The sequence below is a fragment of the Mauremys mutica genome, chromosome 3 (assembly GCF_020497125.1).
Source record: "Mauremys mutica isolate MM-2020 ecotype Southern chromosome 3, ASM2049712v1, whole genome shotgun sequence".
In the NCBI taxonomy this organism is placed as follows: Eukaryota; Metazoa; Chordata; order Testudines; family Geoemydidae; genus Mauremys; species Mauremys mutica.
This window is the reverse complement of record NC_059074.1, coordinates 99,904,046-99,930,373: the sequence shown is the minus strand read 5'-3', so window position 1 is coordinate 99,930,373 and position 26,328 is coordinate 99,904,046. Positions and strand designations below refer to the sequence as shown.

At 43.5% G+C, this 26,328-nt stretch overlaps 1 protein-coding gene across 5 annotated transcripts in view; it reads right to left on the bottom strand.

Annotated features, from left to right (window-relative positions):
* Positions 1 to 22,691, bottom strand: part of AKAP7 (A-kinase anchoring protein 7) — a 175,379-nt gene extending 152,688 nt beyond the window's left edge. For 2 of the 5 annotated variants that reach the window (XM_045009907.1, XR_006578068.1), the window contains exons 1-4: positions 22,454 to 22,684; positions 8,096 to 8,248; positions 7,549 to 7,688; positions 110 to 246 (exon numbers count right to left, since the gene is read on the bottom strand). In XM_045009907.1, coding sequence (XP_044865842.1) covers positions 110 to 246; positions 7,549 to 7,688; positions 8,096 to 8,248; positions 22,454 to 22,565 — 542 coding nt within the window. In that variant the 5' untranslated portion in view covers positions 22,566 to 22,684. Of the gene's footprint in view, positions 1 to 109; positions 247 to 7,548; positions 7,689 to 8,095; positions 8,249 to 11,444; positions 11,462 to 22,453 lie in introns of those variants that run through there. The other 3 variants (XM_045009908.1, XM_045009906.1, XM_045009909.1) reach the window with 3 other exon arrangements.
* Between the last annotated feature and the right edge of the window lie 3,637 nt (positions 22,692 to 26,328).

Below are 26,328 nucleotides of genomic sequence, written 5' to 3'. Positions count from 1 at the left end.
AATTGTTACCCTTTATACATGTACCTTAAAATGGGGTCTTCTTCCTGAACTCCCCTACAACCAAAGAAATAGATTTATAATGTACAAAATTTAACAGCAAAACACTTACGTGCCAACTTCTTCTTCACTGGATAAATGCATCACTAACAGGGTGACATGTAAGGAGCCATAACGAACCATTGCTTGGGAAAGCCTGTGATCCTTTTGTACTACTGTGTCTTGGATAGCCTGAATACCTCTTGTAATCTAAGAAAGACAAGACACAAAAACAAAATAAATTTGTTAGTCTTTAAGGTGCCACAAGTACTCCTGTTCTTTTTGCGGATACAGACTAACACGGCTGCTACTCTAAAACAAAACTAGTTATTATAGTTTTTCTATCCCACAATACAAGCAAGAAAGAAAACAAACTTACTAACATCAGATGTTTGCATAAAAACTCTGCAAGCAGACAAGTTTCATCATCTTCTTATAGACTTTTGTTAATCTGCCTGAGTAAACTCAAAGTGGATAGGAAGTAATGGAGTTATTATTGTACGGCTGGACATCCCAGAGTCAGGGCTCAGTAGTAGCTTTTCCTCAGCAGAAGCATGATTATTCCTGGAACAGTTTAAGGCAGTGGCTCTCAACCTTTTCAGTACCCCTTTCAGGATTCTGATTTGTCTTACATACCCCCAAGTTTCATCTCACTTAAAAACTACTTGATTACAAAAATCAGACGTAAAAATACAAGTGTCACACACAGCACACTATTACTGAATAATTACTTTCTCATTTTTACCATATAATTATAAAATAAATAAATTGGAATACAAGTATCATACTTACATTTTAGTGTATAGTATATACAGCAGTATAAACACGTCATTGTATGAAATTTTAGTTTGTACTGACTTTGCTAGTGCTTTTTATGTAGCCTGGTGTAAAACTAGGCAAATATCTAGATGACATGATGTACCCCCGGGGAAGACTTCTGTGTACCCCTAGGGGTACACATACCCCTGGTTGAGAACCATTGGTTTAAGGTGCTCCACTCTTCCCCAGTGTTGTGCTGTCAACATTCTAAATTAGAGGCTTCTGCAAGAACTTCCTCCACCAGCCTATGATAAACCTCGTGATGCAGTAGGGGATGAGGGACTACAGCCAGCTTTTCCAAGATCTTGTATGTAGCACACAGATGAGAATTCAGTAAATAATTTGCTGGGCCATTTGAGTTACAACTCCTGATTTTTCTATTTGAGGAGAAAGTTAGATCGTACCCATTCTTCAAATATATTTTAGCAGTTTCTTTAAACAGAATATTGATACATACTGTTATTAAAATACTGTCAATCTGCTTGTTAAAAAAATTAGCTTAATGTTTTCCTTCTATCAGCAACTACACATAAAGGAAGGCTTGCATGATAAATTTTGTCCAACAGTCTTTACTGCACATGAAAGTACAATAATCATCATGGTTATTAGAAAAATTGCTACACAGCCTAGATATAATATTAGTGAAAATCAAATCAAACGTAGCTGATTTACTATAATCTTGAGTGTTTGGTAAAATTTCTTGAACTAAATTAAGTGAATTATGAACAGATTATCATCTATCAAACACTACGGCCAGTTGTGAGAGTTCAGCACTGTTCATGATCAGGGCTTTAGATAATCTCTTCTACATGAGAGACTTGTCTTTATGTGCCATGTACTTCCTGTGGCACCATATAAGTAAGTAACAAATTAGAACAGAAGGGGAGTGATGGAAAAGAAAGAAGGAAAAAAATAACATGCCTAGTAGAGGAAGATGCTTTGGCTTCTCTGTAGCCAGTAACGTCTAGGCAATGTCTAATGTCATCTGAAAAAAAATATGTCCCTCTGTCTGATCATAAATTACACTGCAATAAGATTATACTAGTATTTCACCACTGTCACAATTTGGCACTTACATTCCCACAAATAAATGACACTATCACTGAATTCCCAAAAGTTATTAAATATGTAGCTCCACAGTTACACAAAATGTTGATGAACGTGATCCCAGATAATTGCAATTTATTGACTGCACAGATAATACTTAATGTCATAAACTGGAGAAAAGTGCAATTATCCCAATGGGGAAAAGTTCAAATTATAAAGATGGAGTGGTCCATCATTTCAATTACCAGTTTACTCAGTTTCTGATTATAGTTTCCAGGAAAATTTTCAAGACAGTGAATAGTTTAATTTATTGCTGAAAGACAGCAAAAGAAAAAAAAAAGCAACAGCAGTTATAACAATTCAAGCCCTTCGGTATACAGAAGATATATGCTTACACAACTTGGAAGCTATTATCAAGACTGTCTTGACTCAAAACAAACAAACCCCCAGATGTTTATTTGTGTACACGGTCAATTTCAAAGATGGCAGACCACAGCCGGATCCAGAGGTAAACCACAACTAACCTTACTGTCAGAGAATGAGCAGGGAAGTAAGAATGGAGATGCCCCTCTGTTCCAAAGTCAGAAATGGGAAAGAATGGAAAGAGCAGCTATGAGGGTCGGCATTCCACACTAGTGGTTCTCAACCAGAGGTACGCGTACCCCTGGAGATACCCAGAGGTCTTTCAGGAGGTATATCAACTCATCTAGATATTTGCCTAATTTTACAACAGGCTACATCATAAAACACTAGTGAAGTCAGTCCAAACTAAAATTTCATACGGACAATGACTTGTTTATTCTGCTCTATACATTATACACTAAAATGTAAGTACAATATTTATATTCCAAATGAGCTATTTTATAATTATATGGTAAAAATGAGAAAGTAAGCAATTTTTCAGTAATGGCGTGCTGTGGTACTTTTGTATTTTTATGTCTGACTTTGTAAGCGAGTCGTTTTTAAGTGAGGTAAAATTTGGGGGTACACAAGACAAATCAGACTCCTGAAAGGGGTACAGTACTCAGGAAAGGTTAAGAACCACTGTTCTCTATACTATTAGATAATGTTTTCACCTCTTAGCTCATAGAGCCGAGAAACTATATACTATTCCAAAGGCAAAATATTGTTACACAGAAGTTTGTTTGTGAGCCTCTGGGAGAAGTCCATCCTAGCATGTCCCGCTTGAATTCAGGTAACCAAAATTAAATGCAACAAACAAGGTGTAGATGTACGACCAATTTGCAGACTTCCATTTTCAGGTTTTGTTAATTCATTTCTGTTTTAATACAGCCAAGTATCTAAATTAACTCTTTTGAGCAGTGTGATACAGAGATCAGATATTTTAATTAAGCTAAAGAAGACTCCTTTTAGATCTATCATATCTAGTGATGAACTCAATATATATGAAATGTTTAAATGGTTTTTCCTACTGTACATTACCTTTCACTTTTCTACATTAAATTTCATCTGCCAATTTTGCTGACAATTTAATTTAATTAGATTCTTCCAGTCTTCTTCACAAACCATGGTAGTTTTAATTCAGTAAATAAATTGTTGAGGGCAGATTTCAACAACTCGCTACGCACCTCCTTCTCCAGATAATAAAGTGTTAAAAATAAATTTTAAAAAGGAGTCTAGTTCTGATCTCTTGGTCATCCTCACCATTAACTTCAATATGTAATTCTGAATAGTATCAAATAACATTATTCTAAAATGCAAAAATTTGGGTTTGCTGCATGCAAGAATAATGCTAAAAAGTTAATACAAAACTGATTACCTTTAGAGCTGTAACACATCAAGTATAATCAATTTAATTAAAATCTAATCTTGAGGACCTAGAAACAGCATCTTCAGACACATAGCATACCAGTTGAAATTTAACCTCATCCAAGTAGATTTACCAAAAGTGATGGAAACAATTATTATTTTTCATTTAACTATTTCTGTAAAATGTAACAGAGTATGATGTTAAAATTAATGGGGCATCATATTTTTCTTCCAAAGATTCAAAACACCATTAAAATAATAGCAAGAGAAATCTCTCAGTCACAAGCAGGATAACTCATTAAATGTTTCCTGAAAAATCCCCCACTGCAAAACTGTTCCTGAATCAAAGGGGTGTTTTTCACTGTAAAGCTAAAAAAAAATTAAGTAAAATCTTAATTCAGAAAGGCTTGTACTATTGCCTGGAACACCTCAGGAGTAGTGAAATGAAATTCTCACAAAAGGAAGCTCTTTGTCCATCATCATCTGAAATGGCAGCAGAAGTTACAAGCTCCTCTCTGTCTTTACAGGATCCCATGTGTATTAGTTGGAATTTTTCCATTCAGGATAAAACTACCAGTATAAAATCCAACCAGCACCTCCCACTTCCAGTGCAAACCCTACATCTAAGAAAATTACAAACAGAACTTTGTAATGTAAAGGCTAAGAATGACAAAGTAAATAAATAATAATAATTAATAACCCCTATATCAAATGCTATGAGACTTAGAACAGCTGCTATCCTCACAATTACTGTTAATGACAAATGAAGTCAAAAACAGGAATTACCAACTTTAGGCAGCATGAAAATGGCTGCAGAGTTTAGCTTTTCTGCTTTAACAACAAAAATTATTCAAATCCTATCAGCAATAACAGGAGCACTTTTTTTCAATTATGATGTATCAATGTATTCAACCACTACACTAGCCTTGCAATTGTTATATCATGAGAGCAAAAATGAGGCAGTGAGAGATTCCAAATTCAGATGGGGTAAAAGATCTCACTTCTTCATTATCTAGTAAAGGCTGTCTTGGAGTCTGATATAATTAGTCATTGCAATCTTCCTCCACACTGACACCTAAGAGTGGAACATTTCACCACAACTTTCATACTTAGTTTGGTTTTATTAAATTCATTTTCAGACATTATTCAGAATTCCTGTGAGTATATAGCACAGATGCAATTCCACTCTTTCGTTGACCTTCAAAACACATCTGATGGTGTCTGCTAACAAATCTTTTTAAAAATCTAATTCAGACTCTGTATTCAAGTACTGGTTTTGACAGCACAACTTTTACACCTAACACTGTCTTTTATTTTCTGTGCTGAAGCCACAACAGGTATTCACAACATCCATAGCTAGCAAAACTCAGTGTATATGTCAGCTAGTGAGAAGGAATCATGCTCGGCTATTACTACCTTAACTAAGACAATGCATGCTAACCACAAGAAAGAGAGACAAGGTGGATGAGGTAATATATTTTATCCCTATCTCACCCACCTTATCTCTCTAATATCCTGGGACCAACACAGCTACAACATTTTAAACAACCATGAGATACATGTTCTTAAAGATCCTAATGTATGTCTTGAAACCACTTGCACTGCATGAAACTCCAATCTCTCAATCTTATTAAGAATATGTGTCAACATGCTTCTTAGAGACATGTGAAACTAATAATTGCCCAGGGGCGGCTCTAGGCTTTTCGCCGCCCCAAGAACGGCAGGCAGGCTGCATTCAGCGGCTTGCCTGCGGGACATCTGCTGGTCCCATGGCTTCGGCGGACCTCCCACAGGCAAGCTGCCGAAGGCACCCTGCCTGCCGCCTCCACGGTGCCAACAGAGCGCCCACCGCAGCTTGCCGCCCCAAGCACGTGCTTGGCGTGCTGGGGCTTGGAGCTGCCTCTGTAACTGCCTAATTGACTCTCAAGCCTATATATGTGAACTAGGATGGATTTAGATTTTCAACTTTAACCATCATTGCTTGTCCCAGCGTTCTTAGCAATAACAGAATTGTCCAGTTCTTCTCCAGAAGGTCAGTTATCATAACATACTGTCTTATGGATGGAAGAAATCACTGAAGGACCCCTTTTGGGGGAGGAAGAGAACTAACCAGTATTTCTTAGGTCCCAGTCCTGCAAACACATATGCATGCATGTAACTTTACTCACATGAGTAGTTCAAATCAATGGGAATACTGATGAACATAAATTTAAGCATATATGAGTGTTTGCAGGATTGGGGGCACTAAATTGTAGCTGGAGTTTGTCTGACATAGTGTATCAGTCTATTTTTAACTAAAACGTATCCACATTAAAAATCAAATCACACACACACCCCCTATTGGGCGAGCTGCTATTCTACTCAGGGCAAATCAGACTTTAATATACCACCTAATCTTGAGTAAACGATAAGTAATTATTTTTAATAGCAAATTTCAGGATAAAATAATTATTTAAGTAGCTGTGGTCCCCTAATGATATTTGACACATTGGCCCTGATCCTGCACGTGGCTCCACAAGGATGGAGTGCATGGGTCAGAGGGTCTATCTGTGCAGTCAGTTGCAGAATCAGAACAAAAAATGAACATTGCTACTAGAACTGAAGTATTAGTGAGATGATAGTAGGTATATGTAAAAATCACACAGTATGCCTATAAATGCCTCTTTTTAGACAATAATCACCCTGAAATATGTGTTTTACGTAACAGGTTTACAGTTTTTGGATGGAGGTGATTTGTTCACCATGAATTATACAGCAAATTGGACAAATTCCATGTAATTAAAGGAAAACAGTCTAAATGAAATCTACTCAACTTCATAAAATAAGTTAAGGTAGTTTCATGTACTATACACCTGTCCTCAGTCTTCCTACAATTTTGTGGATTTATTATTTACATTTTCCTATTTTTTAAAGTGTTTCTCTCCCCTGTTGCTGTTGAATGACTTTCACAAACAGCCTGAGTATACAGATGGAAACGTTAAAACTGATTACACACGAATGCTGTCAAATCCACAAATCTAACAAACTGGATAACAAGAGAAAAAATGTTCTCTACTATCTTTCAGTTAGAGTAATCCATTGTTATTTGTAATAATGGTTAGTAAAAACAGTTTCAGTGTGATTCTTAATATGACACTGTTCCTTAAAGAATAATATAAAATAATTTGTCATACTTTAGGCCAGTGGTTCTCAAACTTATTTGATCGGGCCCCCCTTCTTTGTGTCAGTAGTTATTTATGCCCTGCCTTCCCACCCTGAAGTCCATATGCCACCACCCAGCTCTGAAGGCAGAGCAGAGAGCTCTGGCTCAGTGCCCAGCTCTGAAGGCAGTGCCATGCCAGCAGCAACAAAGTAAGTGTGGCACTGTGAAAAGTGATATTTGTCAATAACACTTTTCACAGAAGACTTAGCGCCCCACTGCTACCCTTACTTCTGCACTGCTGCTGCACCCTAGGGCTGACAGCCAGAGCTCTGCTGCCTCGAGGTGAGGGATTGCGGGGGTGGGGAGGAGCGAGGAGAGGAGAGCCTGAGCCTGGGCTGCCTCCCAATGAGTGAATGGCAGGAGGCAGGGTAGGAGAGGTGAGGGATTGGTGGGGAAGAGAGTTCAAGCCCAGGTGGCAGGGCTTCGGCTGTCCCTTTTATCTCTGCCTCTCGGGTGTGCACAGCCCTTCTGCATAAGCCCTAACCGCTGGTGCTGACAGCCAGAGCTCTTAAAAAGAATACAGCTCACACCTCCCTTGACACATTCCTACGCCTCCCATGGAAGGCCTGCCCAATAGTTTGAGAACTGCCCCTTTAGGCTAAATATTGCTTGCCTTATTTACTCCTGTCGAAGTAATTTTGCCCATAGAAAAAGAGAATAGAGAAGAATACCACCTTTGGGTTTGTAATTGGAAGAGAGATGAAATAGTTTGGCTGATACTGCTTTTTCTTCTTTGTTTGATCGTCATCTTCAGTCTTACTTCTAGTAGTTCTTTTTCTCCTCTTTTTAAAACACATTTCAAATGTACTAGTAGCTAGGGGAAGAGAGGGAGAAGGCAAAACATTTATTTTGTACATACAGATTAATAAAAAAATATACACAAGAAATACTACACCAACATGAGTTGGCCTTGAGCCAGCAACATAAAGGTAAAAGGCACTATATCCCATTCTTACTAAGTTTTCAAAAATAATATATAGGATTAGAGAAGTTGTAAGTAGAAGAGTCTTATTTTAGACAAAGGAATGGTAAGTTTCTAACATGCTTAAGTGTTTGCAGAATTGAGTCTAATAACGGTGACTATATGGCCCTGACTCTGCAAGCTAGTTCACATGGTTTTGTTTGGGCGGCGAGGTATGCCTGCATGGGCCAACTAGCAGATAATAGCCTAAATGTTTGATCTACATATGTTTAAACCAGTTTTTTTTTTAATATACTTACTGCCAAATTCATATACAGTATCTGTACTGGCAAATGGTATTTCTGCCATCAAATAATCCATAGAGTCAGGAGGAGTTTGTGACCCTTTTCTTATTTTTGTTCTTTTCTTTTTCTTTCGAATGATTTTTTTTTCCTGCACATTTTCCAGCCCATCTGGAATATATTTAAAATAACACATTTAGTCTTAGATTTCTAATTTGAGACAATATATATAGTATATATTACTCTATCAGTAAGACAAATTGCTCTCTCCCATTTGTTGCCATTTTTTTCCTGCTTCAAAATATCAGTAAATGTGCTTAATCAAAGTTGGACCTCAATCCTGACCTTACGCTACATTGGAGTAAAGGAGTGTATCAGTCCATTTAGCCATATATGCTGGTTCCATATCATCTTGTCCAGTCCTAAGGAAAGGCAGGCAGATGCAGAAGGGGTCACTATAGGCTTATGTAGACTGGGAAAATGAGTGATGTTCAAAAATACGTTATTTAATTTCTATGTCAAAATTAACATGTTTTTAAACATTACTTAGTACCTAGTGTAGACAAAGTTAATGATGTTTAGAAACATGTGAGCTGGTCATGGTTAACAGGTTAAGTATCTCTCCATTAATCCTGGTCCCTCTTTGCAAGGCTGCAGTAACATCCGTGGAGCCATCATTAGGTGGAATTCTGAGGTGACAATGTCCTCCTCTGATGGAGTGTCCAACTCATACAAGGCCTGAAGAGGTACATTAGGCCAATTAAACTATAGGCTGCACCTGGAGGAAAGCCAGGGCCTGCTAAGACCTAATTGCTGAACAAGTCCAGCTGGGGGAGGAGCTGGGCCATCCCAACAGAAAGGGGCTGTCAGGAAATAGTCTGTATTTACTCCATGGGAGAGGGGAGGCGTGTTTGGGGGTTACAGTGCCAAGTTGCTCCATGGGAGGAGTGTGTTTGGGCTGGTAAACCTAGAGATGGGGGAAGCCAGAATGTAGAGTTGAGAAGTAGGAAAGAGTCCAGAGCAAGAGTACCATAGTGAGGAAAGAAGCAGGCCATTGTTGCTACAGATGCTGTGCTGGAACCTGGAGTAGAGGGTGGGCCTGTGTTTCCCTACCAGCCACAGGAGGAGTGGCACAGTCAGGGCAGAGAAGGGAAGACTGCCATGTTTGTATGGAGGGACTCTGATACCTTGGAAGGCTGAGTCACGAAGACTCTAGCTATAAAAAAAAGTGTGGGTTTAGTGCTCATATACCTCTACTATATGCTGCCCTGCTCATCTATAGGGCAGCAACAAGGAAGGTTGCCCTACCGGCATAGCTCAGCTCTGGGGCGATTTCTAGAGATAAGAGGGCTAAGTCAGTCTCCAGGGCCCATGCTGAGTCTGCCAATTAGTGCAAAGCGTGGTAGTGATGACTTTATGATGCAGGAGCTGGAACTGACACTCACTAAACCCAACTCATATAGAGACCACTACACATCCATTATTAGACAATAACAATCTTTAATATCTGCTGAGTGGTTGGAGTCATACTTGTGACCTACCGGGACAAAAAGCCTCTGAAGATCATTAACAATGTCATGAGGCATCTAATCCCCTGGTAAGGGTTAATGTTACATCTTCAGCAAGAGTTGTTTGTCTTCTAGAAAGGTAAGATTTTTTTAAAATCAAATTCTTACCTTTTTGGAACTTACATAGGCATGGTGTTGCCAGCTCTTTTGATTTTATCAAGAATCTTATTATTGTTTTTCTTAAAGCTCCAGCTTCTGGAGTCAAGTGATTACATGAGGATCTCAGCTTTCATTTTTAAACAAGCAAGTTTATAGACTTCATTGTTATAGAGGTTGCTGAGAAATACCTGCACCAAATTTCCAGGGTTATCCTAAAGGCTTAAACCAGAAGGCAAATAAAAAGAATTCTCAAAATATATTACTGTTTTTAAAATGTCCTGATTTTTAGCCAATCTCAAGATTTGAGGGGTTAGACTCATTATTTTCTAATACAAATGGTTAGCAATATCGCAGGCAGGATCTTCCACTCTCTGCACCCACACCCAACATCTCCCAGACATTGCTCCGTTTTTTCAAAAAATGCCATAATATGTGCCCCTACCCTGTTCTTAAAGGGAAAACACCTATTAACCAAAGTACAAAGACTAAAAATACAATAAAACAAATATCCAACTTCACCTCAATGTGACTTGCAATATGAAATATTCATTTATTCTAGGATTTGCACACTAACTTGCTTATATTTTTTACTACCTGGGTCATAAACCAGAACTGAACCCATAGCCCTCAGACAGACACCAGAGACGTCTACCACTTTCATTATAGGAATAACTACATGAGATGTGCTGTTATCATCTGTGGGGAGCATCCCAGAGAGAGAGAAAACACGTTTTTAATAACTGGGTTACATAACTGTGAACTAGCAATTGTATGCTGGGCATGAGGATTCTATTCCTGGCTCTATGAGTAGAGTACGGTCTATTGGTTGAAGACAGCATAATGACACCCCTGTTTGAGTAACCTGCAGTGACTAAACCTGGGATCACTGATTCTAAAAACCTGAGCCTCTATCATTTGGGCTAAAGATCAATGTACATAAGCAAGGAGGCAGTAACAGACTCATAAACTTCTCTGGTCTGGTTGCTAAAGAGGGATAAAGATCCACACTGCATTAGCATGGGCAGACAAACACATAATTACATCTGAAAGGCAGCATAGCGAGATGTGTGAAACTTGGGACTGTTGTATTAGCATTGCCTACAGTGCCTTATTAAACCTCTTTTATCTGTAAAATGGGTAAATGATTGCCTCACCTAAGGTAGAGGTCAGAGGCCTGGGTTAATAAAAATTGGGAAGTGCACAGAAGTATTAAGAATAATCAGTAGAAGTGCTAGAATTAGAACCCATGGTGTCTTGTATTGCACCTTCCTCTATTAAATATTCTGTGGGGAAAGGGTCTCTTTCTAAAATGTCTTACATTTTACTATTTGTGCAGAAACATGTGACAAACTTTGAAAATGTGTAAGTATCACATGAAATACATGAGCTATGGCAAGGCTCTTTGAAGTTAACAGGTCATTGAAATATAATTAATAAGCAACAGGACAATTTAAAATTTCCTCAGAATTGTCAATCACTACAGCATTTGCATCTAAGAGTTTTGAAAGCTGTAGATAGGGAGCCAGAATAAATCACAATTCACTTGTCTCCACTCGATATACTTTGTTTTTCATTTAAGAGAGCTAAGTTCAGTTTCTAAACTTCTTTGTGAAATACAACTGGCAGGATATCAAGCCAACACAATAATGAAAGGGTCATCCTAACCAATGATTCATACAAAATAATTTTTCTAAACTTACTAATTATGCAACATTAATTTATCCACAAGTCTTATTTTCCTATGTTTGCTTCAGACTCTTTCATTTTATTCTGACATTATGCATATCCAATTATATCTTCTAAAAAATGTAAAGCTGAAACCTCCTTTTGCATCTCTCAACAACTGTGCACAAAAGCAAGCATCCAGCAGTATTCTTCCGGGAAAACTCCACATTACAATGGTGTTAGTGTACTGGAAAATAAACTTATGTCAGAAATGCAGTTTATCACAGGACACCTCATTACCACAGACAAGCACATTTTCAAAGCTCCACTGGTAACTAATGCAGATATTCCAAATCTAACCCCAGGGGAAAACTTGGCAGTAAACATCCACATTATGTTCTTGTGGCATACAAAGCAACCACTGATTTGACAAATGTAGTATAACAAACCTGATCTGGGTTATTAGAACCCTGTAGACTGTTTCTTGGATACCTCATCCCTAGTGCTAGGGAAGATAAGACACCTGATTAAGTACTAATTGGCTTCAACATAAAGGGGGGGAGGGGAAAATCACAAGGTAAATTGTGATCTGAGTACTGAGGCTCCCCAGGAGCTGTTCCAGTTACTGAACTGATTATTAAGAGCATGGCTACACTTGCAAATGTACAGCGCTTTGAGTTAAACCAGCCTTCGTAGAGCACAGTAGGGAAAGCACTGCAGTCTGTCCACACTGACAGCTGCAAGCACACTGGTGTGTCCACATTGGCAGCACTTGCAGCGGCATTGGGAGCAGTGCATTGTGGGCAGCTATCCCACAAAGCACCTCTTCCCATTCTGGCGGTGTGGCTTGTGGTAAGGTGGCGGGGGGGGCATTCTGGGTCCTTTCCCAACACCCCATGATGCATCACTTCGCATCCCAGCAATCCCTCTGCTTCCGTCCACAATTGGCACCATCTTTCAACGGTTTTTGTACTGTGTGCTCTGTCTTCCCTTTTAGTCTGCGGGAATGGAGCCTGAACTGCTGAGGAATATGCTGATGAGTCTCACCAGCACATCGCATTTGGCAGTCGAGTTATTCCTTAAGATCCAAAGTGATAGCGAGGACTGACGATATCAACTCGAGTAACACATAAGACATGAGATTGCTTGTGGCTTTCACGAACATGCTCACCACTGTGGAACGGCGCTTTTGGGTTTGGGAAACAAGCACTGACTGGTGGGATCACATCGTCATGCAAGTCTGGGATGACAAGCAGTGGCTGCAGAACTTTCGCATGAGAAAAGCCACTTTCATGGGACTGTGTGAGGAGCTCGCCCCCACCCTGCGGTGCAAGAACACGAGATTGAGAGCTGCCCTGCCGGTGGAGAAGCGGGTGACTATTGCAATCTGGAAGCTGGCAACTCCAGAGAGCTACCGATCAGTCGCTAACCAGTTTGGAGTGGGGAAGTCAACCGCTGGAATCGTGTTGATGCAAGTTTGCAGGGCCATTAATCACATTCTACTTCATAAGAACCGTGACTCTGGGTAACGTGCATGACATTGTGGCTGGCTTTGCACAAATGGGTTTCCCTAACTTTGGAGTGGCGATAGATGGGATGCATATTCCAATTCTGCAACCAGCCCACCTAGCCTCTGAGTATGTTAATCGGAAGGGGTATTTCTCAATGGTTCTCCAGGTGCTTACGGATTACTGTGGGCGTTTCACTGACATTAACGCAGGCTGGCCCAGAAAGGTGCATGACGCACGCATCTTTCAGAACACTGGCCTGTTCAGGAAGCTGCAAACCGGGACTTTTTTCCCAGATCAGAAGATCACCGTAGGGGAAGTGGAAAGGTCCATTGTGATCCTTGGAGACCCTGCTTACCCTTTAATGCCGTGGCTTATGAAACCGTACACAGGGAGCCTTGACAGCAGCAAGGAGCGGTTCAACAACAGACTGAGCCAGTGCAGAATGACTGTGGAGTGTGCTTTTGGCTGTTTAAAGGGCAGCTGGTGCTCTCTGTATGGGAAGCTGGACTTGGCCGATAACAGCATCCCTACGGTTATATCCATGTGCTGTACCCTCCATAACATTTGTGAAGGGAAAGGTGAAAGATTCACTCAGGCATGGAACTCGGAGGTTCAACACCTGGAGGCTGAATTTGAACAGCCAGAGAGCAGGGCTATTAGAGGGGCCCAGCACGGGGCTGCAAGGATTAGGGATGCCTTGAGGGAACAATTTGAGGCTGAAAGCCACCAGTAACGTCTGGTGCCCTGCACAGGAGTGAAGTGCAGTGGTTCCAATGTGAGTAGTAATCTGTGTTTGCTACATATGATATGCTGACTTGCAGTGCCTGTTGCTTTCCTGGGCTAAGGTATCTTTTATTTTATGCAATAATAATGTTTTCAAAGCAAAAAAAATGCATTTATTGAAAAGAAAATGCATTTATTGAAAAGAAACACATCTGTTTGGGAAACAGAAAGGGCAAGGGGGTGGGGTGGGGAATGGTACAATCACAGATTTGTGTATGTCCTGTTATCATACTCAGCCTTCCTGTTTGGAGTGCTGTGCAATGAGTGCTGCACTTCAGGATGGCTATACTGCATGGTGATGGGGGTTGAGTGCAGTGGGTAAGGGATGTAGTTTTCAGGGCTGGGTGGTGAAGCTACAGGTGTTGGAGACAGCTAGTGACGATAACAACCTGGATGTTGGGGAAAGTGGGTTGGAGGTGACATGGGGGCACAAGGGAAAGAGTTTTGGGACAAGGGCTGCAGCGGGGGGACAGGGGTGGTAGTGCTCCGCCTGCATGGCTATGAGCGCCAGGATCGAGTATGGCGCTCCATAATGCTTATCAGCCGCTCCGTGCTTTGGTGCCAGCAATCCACATTCTGCTGGCGGAACCTCCTTTCACTCTCCCGCCACTCCTGCACTTTTTGATTTTCATTAAGGGAGTGCTGCATGACTTCATGCAGCATGTCCTCTTTGCTTCTACGTGGCCTCTTCCTGATTCTTTGCAACTTCTCAGCCAGTGATAACACGGACAGCTGAGATCTCAGAGTTGCAACTGTAAAGGTAAAATGCAACACTTAACAGAGGCAGCATTGTTCACACCAGACAGAGCAATGATTCCCCTGTACTTAAGGAGGGCAAGCACAGTCTACACAATAGCATAATTTGCCCGTCCCAAAGCGAGCACACACAACCCCTGGGAGCCCCAAAATGGTAAGCACAGGGTCAAGGGGGACGGATTCTTTCATGGCTGCACTGTCCTCTGGGTTTCTGTGCCTTGGGGAGAGCCAACAGCTGCAGGAGGCCCCTATACTGAACACTGTCCCCACATTTTCCACAGGAGTTCATCCTGGAAGATATCTCGCTGCTGAGGGTGACCTGGGAAGCAAGGGAGGGTCTTCTACTACAATGTGGCTTCCACCCTGGCCCATATGCAGCTTGCCTGTGTGCAGCAATGTTCCCCCCGCCCCTCACGGCACAATGGCACGGACATGTTAGCCTGACTGGAACAAGGACCACAGTGGCTCTCCCATGAAACCCGCACAAGTGCATTGCCCAAGTTCTGGATGAGACCTTGAAGAGATCACTGAGGCAGATTACCGCGATGTGAGAGAGCACATCAACGCCTATTCCACATCTAGGCATGCATGCAGCCCTAACCCTCCTCACCCCAAGAGCCCGCACCGAGTAACTTCCTTCCCAAAATAAAAGCCGCTTACTGGGAACCTCCTCTGGTGTTTGTCCTTCCCCAACCACCAGCCACCACGACTGGCTACCTTCCTCCTGGCTTGAGAACAGCTCCTGGCTGCATGCATCTATGGATACTGGGGTGTCTTCCTCCTCTTCAGCACCCTCGCTCCCGCTTTGCTCCTCCTCCTGCCTTGTTAGACTGGGCTCTGAAGTGTCCATGGTGGTACTCGGAGTGGAGCTGGGGTAGCCCCAAGTATCGCATCCAGCTCTTTGTAAAAATGGCAGGTCGCGGGGCCAGCATGGGAGCAGCTGTTTGCCTGGTGGGCTTTGCGGTAGGCATTCTGCAGCTCCTTCACTTTAACCTTGCACTGCAGAGCATCCCGGTCATGGCCCCTTTCCTCATGTCCCTTGATATCTGCCCGAAAGTACTGTAATTCCTATGGCTGGAGTGCGGCTGGGACTGGACAGCTTCCTCCCCGCAAACACTGATGAGGTCCAGCACCTCACCATTGCTCTATACTGGGGATCGCCTGGCGTGCGGAGGCATGGTCACCTGGAAAGATTCGCTGAGAGCACTCCATGCCTGGCTGAGCAAACAGGAAGGGGATTTTCAAAATTCCCAGAGAATTTACAGTTGGTCACCTGAGGGCAGGGCAGTAGAGTTCAAACTGATGACCAGAGTGGCTAGAACAGGCATTGTGGGACACTTCTGGAGGCCGATCAGAGTGCATTAACAGACCACGGTGTCCACACTGGCGCCGTGGTGCTCCAGCAGGGGCACATCAAACGTTATTCCACTCACCGAGGTGGAGTACCAGGAGCACTCTAGCTGCGGAGTCAGAGCACTCTACATGCCTTGCCAGTGTGGACACATCATGAGTTAGAGCGCACTAGGCTGCTTTAATGCGCTCTGTCATAAACAGTTAGTTAAGGGTTAAGGTCTCTTTTACCTGTAAAAGGTTAACAAGCAGTACCTGATGAACTCCTGACCAGAGGACCAATCAGGAACAAGATAATTTCAAATCTCTGTGGAGGGAATTTTTTTTGCTGTGTTTTTGTTTGTGTTGAGTCTCTCTTGGGAGCTAAGGGAGTCCAGACATCTTAATCAAGTCTTCCCAGGTTTCTGCAGTATTTTTCATCTATTCAGTCTAGTGAGTATTAGAAAGGCGTACTAGTATTATAAGTTTATTTCTACATTTGCAATTGTGTGTTTTGCTGAAGGAATCTCTCTATTTCTATTGCTGTTACTTTGCTTTTACTGAGAAAGAAAGGGGGAGGGGGAATTCTCTCCAGGTTTATAGGTTGGACTCTGTGTATTGTTCCATCCTGGAATTATAGAGATAGTGTACTTTCTTTTTGTTCTTTTTAATAAATTCTTTTCTTTTTTTGGACTTGGTTAATTCCTTCTCTTGTGGGAATTCAGGGGAAGGGGAGGAGGGAAGAGTGAGTTCCTCCTGGGTTTGATTCAGGGAGTTGAATCGGTATGTATCTCTCCGGAGTAGGCTAGGAGAGAGGGAGGGGGGAATTGGGCTGCTTCCCTTTGTGTAGAGATTCAGGGAGATTGAATCTGTGTTCCCCAGAGAAAGTTTTGGGGGAACAGGCAGTGTGTTACCCACTTTAAACTTAACTGGTGGCAGCAGGACCAGATCTAGACTAAGATTAGTTTAGCCCATGCAGGTCCCATGCAGGTCCCCATCTTGGAACCCAAAAGCTCCAAGTGGGGGAGAAGACCTGACACGCTCTAACTCGCAAGTGTAGCCATGCCCTAAATGACTAAAAAGACCTGAAGAAGAGTCCTGGGTAAGCATAAAAGCTTGTCCTTCTCACCAACAGACAGTTGTCCAATAAAAGATTACTTCACCCACCTCCTCTCTCTCAAAAGAAATAAGGTATTTAGGTGGGCTGCCTGCTCGCTTAATGGACACTAAGAAGCAGAGATACAAAAGTTTTTCTGTGAGCACTGCTTGAACAGTATTACATTTATTATTATTTAACATAGACTGTGGTAGGGTTCAGAGGCCAATCAAGCTGGGGCCCACTTGCTCTGTGTACAAACCTATTCAAAAGGATAATACCTGTCTCAAGGAAATTACAATCTAAATCAGGGGTCAGCAACCTTTCAGAAGCGGTGTGCCAAGTCTTCATTTATTCACTCTGATTTAAGGTTTCGCATGCCAGTAATACATGTTAACGTTTTTAGAAGGTCTCTTTCTATAAGTCTATAATATATAACTAAACTATTGTTGTATGTAAATAAAGTTTTTAAAATGTTTAAGAAGCTTCATTTAAAATGCAAAGCCCCCCGGACTGGAGGCCAGAACCCAGGCAGTGTGAGTGCCACTGAAAATCAGTTTGCATGCCACCTTTGGCATGCATGCCATAGGTTGCCTACCCCGATCTAAATGAACCAATGAAGGAAACAAACAAGAGGTCGAAGTGTGGGAGAGGGAGATGGGCTAACAAAAATAACAGGATATGGGCAATTCTTAGACAATTGAGACAAATAATTGTATTTAATTTGAAATAGCGTAAGCTAAAGGAATTCCTTTAAGGATCATCTGTGCGGCTGGTGTATTGTTATTGGCTCTAGGAACTGGGTGGGTGTATGCACTTTTTTTTCTCCCTATCCTTCACAAACTAAGAACATATTTGGACTAGACTCCATTGTCATACTAGATCAGGCCTGCACAACTCGTAAAGCGGCGAGGGCCATATTACTCCAAAGAAAACAGCTGAGGGCTGAACCCCACCGCCGACCCCCCCCACAGCGCCACCAAGCCCCCCCCAAAACACAACACCCCCCCAGCACCGCCCAGCCCCCCTGGAACTCCCCCCACAGTGCTGCCCAGCCCCCCTGAAATACTCCCCCCCCCCCAGCACCGCCCGCCCCGCAGAAACAAACCCTCCTTCCCCAGCGCTGCCCCACCGAAACAGCGGTATTGAACCTTGGTAATATGTTATAGCGGGCCCCTAAGGTAGCATAATTAAGGTAAAAGAAAAATGTCTTTTTGCTAGAAGTAGAATAAGATCTTCCCCCTACTTTGTAATCAATTGCCCTGTTGAATTAATGAGGTGTGCATGAGGAAGGCGTGGAAGGCAGCACCTCCAGACAGCTGCACCCCTTGGAGAGGGGATGGGAGCCAGACCAGATCAGTAGAACAGGTCAGCCACTGACTCACCACTCGCCTCCTCAGCCCCCCAACCTCCCCGGCTCATCTCTTCACCCCCCGCCACTGCCCACCCACTCGCTTCCTCAGCCCCCCCCACCTCACCTGCACCACCCCCCACTGCCCGCGTCCTCAGCCCCCCACCCCTCCTGGCTTGCCTTCACACCCACTGCCACTGCCCGCCCGCTCGCCTCCTCATCCCTCCACCCCCCTGGCTTGCCTCCTCACCCCCCGCCACTGCCCACCCGCCTCTTCAGCCCCCCTCCCTCACCCGCCGCTTACCTACTCACCTCCTGCGGGCCGCACAGTGAGCCCACGCGGGCCGCATGCGGCCCCCTGGGCCGCATGTTGTGCAGGCCTATACTACATGTTTTAGTCTTACTTTATAGTAAAGCATGTTGCATAAGGTTCCTGCATCAGATTTCTCATTTACAGATGTATAATCAAAAATTGTAACTAACTAGAAAAAGTAATGTGTGTTCTTGCTGGCTTTTTATAATCCTTTTTATTGCCTTGTTTTCCTCAGCTTTTCATTTGTAAACCCTATATGTGAGATGCTAGATGATCAGAGAATCTTACTCATGTATAAATAGCAATGACAACTACATGTTACGGATGAAAGCCACTGTCAAGGTATACAGGCTTTATGTTTAGTCTGACTCTAAGAATGCTTCCACTCACTCAAATCCTTTAAAAGTCAATCCTTTAAAATGTGAATCCTACATAGAAGTCCACATTTCCAGTTAGGCATCCAGAAGATAACTTGATTTGGGTTTCTTAGATCCCAAGCCTGCAATCGATGCCTATGACAAGCCCCACTAATTTATGGGGCTCCATGTAAATACAGGGATCTGTCTGCATTGAGTCAGTTGGAGGACTGGGGCCAGTATGCAGTATGTTGGCATTTTTACAGTATGTTACTTCCTCCCTTTTCTCAGTCTGCTAAGAAAGCTGTGTATTGAAAAACAAATGCCACTCTGAAAAATTCTGCCTGCTTACAATAACAGATGGGCAGAGCAGAGGAACAACTAGTCTTGACAATGTCCCTCTTTCAGTCACTGAGTGATGGATGTGCAATTGGCCTAAATTGGCAAGCACCAAGAGTGTGCCTAAATCCTATAGGATGAGTTCCAAGTAAACAACTCCCTCCTTTTTCAGTCACTGAAATGAGTTGGTCATTACTCAAAGAAAATATATATTTAAGCACTAAATCTAATGAAAGAGAAAAAGCTGTCTACTTTGTTTTAAAAAGTCTTAAATTTAACAATAGTTTAAACTGACATCTTGCTAGTCTGATATTTATGTACTAGAGAATGCAGTATGAATGAATGCCTTGACTATCAAAGGCTGTTAGAAGTTCAGGTTTTTTTAAAAATTCACTTTAGTTACCTTAGCCAGAACTTTATAATTTTAATATGAAACTGCAATACGCCTTCATTTTTATTCACTCAAATGGATGCTGTATTTCTTGACTCTCTCTCAGTTACCAGAATGAAACTTCTATTGGAGAAGTATCAGTAAAATGGTAGTCCATTGACGGACCATTCATCATTAAGGAGATGGTGAAACTGATGGCTATTACTACTTTGAGAACTTTTATGTGGGTGTGTGTATATATAACTATTTGTGTGTGATAGCATTCCTCATAGGTGCAGGAACTAGAGGTGCGGAGCGGTGCTGCAGCTGGGTGCTGGTCCCATGCCCGGGGGTCCCAGTTGCTGGCCCCACGCCTCTGCTTCTGGCCCCGCACACAGCCTGGCACCACATCTCCACTTCTGGCCCCCCACATAGCCACCAGTCCCATGCCTGAGGGTCCTGGCTGCTGGCCCCGCGCCTCCGCTTCTGGCCCCCCACACAGTCGTGGCCCCGCACCTCCACTTATGGCCCTGCATGCAGCTGCCAGCCCCGTGTCTGAGGGTCCGGGCAGCCGGCCCCGCGCTCAACCCGAGCTGTGGCCACAGCCTTGACCCCCTTACCTCTGTCCGAGTCCCCCCCAAGACACGGCCCTGCTCCCGGCCCCAGCTCTGGGAAAGGGGGTGCAGACAGGGGGTAAGAGAGCTGGCTTTCAGCACCCCCACTATTAAAAATGTTCCAGCGCCACTGGCATTTCTTTAAGTAGGCTGCAATTCTCTCATTCTCATTTTATCTCTCAACTGAAGTCTGATTATGATAGGCCAAAGTTAGGGACGCAAATGGAACTACCTTCTTAAGCACAAATCAGCTTTTTCATAACCTATTCATAACCAGCATGTCTCATCCAAATGTTCTACTATAAAAAGGAGAGCCTCTTTCAGTAGGGGAAAGAAGCATATCTGAATTTAAAATGGGCAAGAGTTAAGAGTTCTGATTCCTCCAATCATCTAAAATGCACTTTGTGGTTAACAAAAGGAATATAAGGAGAGGGGGATAGCTCTTATCTATTTAACTATATCTGACTGCATTCCTCTTCCCCTCCCTTTCAAGGCAAGACCTGCCCCAAAATACCCCATAGTCCAGTGGGTTGGGCACAGTCCTGGGAGGAGGAGAGAGAACAAAGCTCAAGTGGCTACTCAATTTCAGGCAGAAGCGGGAATTGAATTGTGGTCTTTTGGGGGGAAGGGTTGCACCACTTCCTCCCGCGGTGTTTCATGCTGGGCCTGATCTGGTTGGTGTTCTCAAAAGCTGCCTACCAGATTGGGCACCAAGGCAAGAGAACACCTAGTTTGAGGATTCTACCAGGGCTTAGGCATGAGCTAGGTGCCCAGGTGTCAGGACTGAGGCACTTATGTGCATGCTCACTGGCAGATTTGTAGCTGCCTTTTGAGACTTTACCAGTGGAAATTTGAGACTTTGGGTGCCCAGTGTTTGGTGGCAGCTGAGCAAGGATTTTGAGGATCTCAATGCTTTTGTAGATTTAGCCCATAGTGTTTAACTTGTCCCTTTCAAGGGAAAAGGAGGATGGCAGTGTATGTTAAAACTATACGTAAGAGTTTAACCATTTACAGTTAGATACGATTGTCTCTAACTATGGTTACTGTCCACACACTATTAACATTACTGTTAAACTGCAAAAGCTAGGAGTATTTTGCCTTGGCCATAAGATAGGCATAGGGTCTGCATTGTTGTCCTGCAACTAGCTGGTAACACTACTTTTGCAGTGTAGTCAGGACCCTAGCTATGACTCTGTATAACTAACTGGTACAGATGATCTTCCTTCCTCTCAGTTGCCTGCGGGTAAGAATATACCAAAGTTCATTGTCCCATGTTGATGCTGCCACTCTGTGCAAAGTCCTCTGCACACCCTTTTCTTTGCTAAGATACTATAGGAGGGGATACCTGCTCAAATTTTCCTAGACTGGTCTGACACCCTGGCTGCCTGAGTTGGTAGGTGTTGATGCACCTAAATTATCACACAAAACTGGATATTAAAAGCTGCTACGGGGACATAACCCTGTCTTTTGTATTCAGTTAAATGAGTCATACACTGACTACAAAAACAGGAATGTACTTATACCATCTACGCAACCATAGTCTCTTCCTACCTTCAAAGAGAGGAAGGAGAGAGTGCAACATGTGGATCAACATCCATCCTATCTCTGGCTTTACAGGGAGGATGGTGTTGTGTTTATGGCTCTGAAATGGGACTCAGGGGAGGCGGGCTCACTCATTGCTCTGCAATCGCCTGCTGGAATGACCTCACATCACTTAAATCTCGTCAGTTCCCCATCTGCAAACAAAGGGCTAAAAGTTTCTTTGGCTCTTGCCTATTTCCAGTGTGAGCTCCTCGGAGTGGAGACTATTACTACAGTGCCGAGCACGGGGGCGGTGTCTGTATGTGCTATCAACAGCACAGCTCGGGCAAAGGGACTTTACGCCTTCACTCCTCCCTCCCCTCGGCGCAAAGGGAAAAGGGGGTTTCAGGCTGCGCACACGGTAGAGGCCTGTTAGGCGGGGAGAGCAGGGCGGCACCAGGGGCCAGCACAGCAGCGCGGGGGGCGGGTCACACACACGCCGCGTAGCACCAGCGGGCACAGGCGATGCTAGCGGCGCGGCTGCTGGCGGGCCGCGGGGGGGGCCTAGCCCCGCACTCGGCAGAGTTGGCTGCAAAGCAGGGGCCGGAGCTGGGACGAGACCGCGCCGGGGGGGCAGGGCCTGGCTGCGGGCGGGACCCACCCCCGGGGGGCTCTGAGGCCCGGGCCGCCCGGCCGCCTTCTCACCGTGTTCCAGGGACTCGCCGGCTCTGGGGGGAGGGTCCCCGGCGGCTGCCCCCGACCCCTGCGCCTCCTCCGGGGAGGGTGGGGGCGCTGCGCCGCCCCCGCACTGCGCCATGGAGCGACCCGAGCCCAGCGCCCAGGCGGCCGCCGCTGCCCGCCGCTCCCCCCAGCCAGGCGGCGGTGCCCTGTGTCCCGGGGCGGGGAGCTCGGCTGCCGCCGCCGCCAATAGCCGGGCGAGCTGGAATCGGAGAGTCGATAGCAGCCTCCGCATGACCGGGCGGGGCGGGGGGACGGAGCAGGGGCCAAACTGAGTCACCGACGGGGAGCGAAGGGCGACTCCAGGCCGAGAGCGCGTGGGGGAGCGGGGGGAATGCGGCTCCCGGGGACTACAACTCCCAGCGTGCAGTGCACCGAGAGCGCCGTGCCCGCGCGTTGCTCGCTGGTTCGTAGAAGTACGTGCCTGGCTCTGGCTCGCGCGCTGGGGCGGGGCTGATCCCGCGCAGGGAAGTGGGCGGGGTCCTGTCTCTGCTGGGGGCCGCTTAGCCCCAGGCCGTAAGGTGCGGGGGCCGCCAGCTCCTGGCACGTGGGCAGCGCCGGCGCAACGCGACCTAGGCTGCCAGTGGCCGCGAGACCCCCCGCGTTCCATGTGGCGGGGTCTGGAGTCCTGGCCCGAAGGGGGCGAGCCCTGGCAGGAATCATACTGCAGGGCAGGTTCAGATTCCTGCTCCTGGCGCATAGGGTGGCTGGTCCCCTCACAGAGGTTTGGCCTGGCCACCCTTCTATCCGCAAATAAAGGGTTAGGTTGCAACCTTCCAGCAAGAGTGTTTGGTTTTTTGTTTAGTTTCTCTGTTTGTTTGCTGTGAACTTGACAAACTCCTGGCCTCGCGCATTATGAAAATTTCTGTTTGTACAATGGCGATTTGAAGCTTAAGCTAAACAAAATTTTTCTAGAGCATAAATGTGCTGCTTAGAGTGCAGCAATTAGACAAGTGGACATGTAATGTGTTTCATAGTAGTTGAAGAAGCACACCATACATATTCAAGTTAACTAATATTGGATCTTACAGCTGCCCTCTGGGAATTGTGTCTGGGTTTCAAACTAACCCCTGCAGGGAAGGGCCTGGACTCCAGCTCCAACAGGAACGTCTACGCTGCTATTTTTAGCCTTGTAGTGCGCCCAAGTCAGTTGACACAGGCTCTGAAACTTGCTGTTGCAGGGTGTGTGTGGGTTGTTTTGTTTTGTTTTTGCAGTGCAGATATGCCCTTTATGGATACTAGCCAGGGGCTTGGATAAAGCAAGACAGCCTTTGGATTTTCATTACCATTTTAAGTTTAGACTGCAGGAAGCCCTTTGTTAAGATTTTGGTAGCACAGACTTCATTAAAATAGTAATTTTGTGGATACAGACTAACACGGCTTCCCCTCTGATATTAAAATAAGCCCAGCTTAACCTTGGAAAGGGGCAATTCTGATGGAGAAAAGCCAACCCAGTCAACTCCCACAGAGTGAAAGTATGGGTTAAATTGTCAAGAAAAAGTAAGAACAAAGATGGCCAAAGATGTGTTTGGGTTTTTTTCTGATGGAATGAAGAACAAAGCAAAGCTGACATTCTGGATAGTAATAAGTTGCTTACTAGGGAAAGAAATGAAAAAAAATGGTCACAAACTGGAAAACAGAAGGGAGAGAAAATAAAGCCTGTTACAAAAATAATTTAAAGTTAATATGACAACTATTAAAGCCAGTAATGCTATGGAAGAGTTCCTTAATGAACCAATGCAAAAAACCAAAGGAACCGCTTCTGATGGAAGTGTACTTATTGGAGAGAATATTTAATTAGCAGCTGATTAGCATGAATTTATCATATATTCAAAGATATTTAATAGATTCCAAGGCCAGGAGGGACCCTGCAGGGTCAGTACTGGATCCCTTACTAGTCAACATTTTCATTAATGATTTGAATAATGGAATGGAGAGCATGCTCATAAAATTCATGGGTGACATCAAGCTGGGAGCGGTTGCAATCACTTCGGAGAACAGGATTTAGAATTCAAAATGACCTTGTCAAATTGGTCTGAATTCAACAAAATGAAATTCAGTAAAGACAAGTGCAAAGTACTTCACTTAGGAAGGAAAAAATCAAATACAGCACTACAAAATGGGGAGTATGTCACTGTCTAGGTGGTAGTATTGCTGAAAAGAATATGGAAGTTACAATGGATCACAAATTGAGTCAACATTAATGTGATGCAGTTGCAAAAAAAGGCTAATATTCTGGGGTATATTAACAGAGGTGTTGTATGTAAGACCCAGGAGGTAATTGTCCCACTCTACTCAGTGCTGTTGAGGCCTCAGTTGGAGTACTCTGTCTAATTCTGTGCACCACGCTTTAGGAAAGATGTGGAAAAATGGAAGAGAGTCAAGAGGAGAGTAATCAAAATGATAAAAAGTTTAGAAAACCTGACCTGTAAGGAAAGGTTAAAAAAACTAAGCATGTTTACTCTTGAGAAAAGAGGACTTAGGAGGGCTGTTATAAAGAGGGCCTTGATCCATTTTCTCCATGTCCATTGAAGGTAGGACTTAATGGGCTTAATCTGCAGCAAGCGAGTTTTAGGTTAAATATTAGGGAAAAACTTTAACTATAAGGGTAGTTAAACTCTGGAATAGGTTTCCAAAGAAGGCTGTGGAGTCCCAGTCACTGGAGGATTTTAAAAACAGGTTGGACAAACACCTGTCAAGGATGGTCTAAGTTTACTTGGTCCTGCATTAGGTCCCTTCCAGCCCTACATTTCTATGATCATATGACTCTGTGGTTGTGATCATCTAGTCTGACCTCCTGTGTAACAGACTGTAGAATTTCCCCAAAAAATTCCTAGAGCATATCTTTTAGAAAAACATCCACTCTTGATTTTAAAAGTGCCAGAGATGGAGAATCCCCCAGAGTCCTTGGTAAGTTGTTTCAGTGGTTAAATTACCCTCACTGTTAAAACTGTATGCCTTATTTCTAAATCAGTCTAGCTTCAGCCTCTAGCCATTGGATCATGTGATACCTTTCTTTGGTGGGCTGAGAACCTATTATTAAATATTTGATCCCCATTTAGATACTTATAGACTAATAATTTTAAAATCATTGTGTAAAGTATTTTCTGTGGAGGGATTCAGTACTTTCATGATCTGTTGATCACAGAGAGAGCCAACTTACATTACAGTAAGAGTACAGAACAGGAAGAAACTAATGGAAAATTCACTGACCTATCTAGAGTCATACCGAGGAAAAATCCAGTGTAGAAAATAAGGCAATGACTAAGTTAGATGTCTGCCATATACTAAATAATGGTTTTGGTGAGAAAAATGCCAACTATAGATAACAGGTGGCAGGTGGGAGGGGGAACATGCATACAAATGGTTTAAAGAAAGATGACTAAACTTCAAAAGCAGCAAATGGGCAGTTTTGTAACCTTACCTATTCTCGAGAAATGGCTGTTGCAAGTGCCATAACAAATTCTATTGTCAGTTGATAAATACTTAACTGATAATATTTCCCATGTAACATGTTTCCTTACCAGAATACATATAACAAAAATAACGTGTCAGAGTTAAAGTTGTGCTTTGATTGAAAAATGTATTTCTTTGTACTAGAGAAGAATAATGTAGTTTGTTTATTATGTGGACAGTGTAAGAATTGTAGATTTCTTAATAAGTACTTTCTTGCTTTTATGTTCTTTGGTTTTGTATGTGATGGATAGTTATATAAATTGCTCTTAGCTAACAAACCTATCTAGTTTTTTTAAATGAAGGGCGTTGTTTTGTTTGGGTAATTGTACTTCTACCCAGGCCTTTTTCAGATATGTAATCTCTTTAGAGACATTTTAATTTATTTG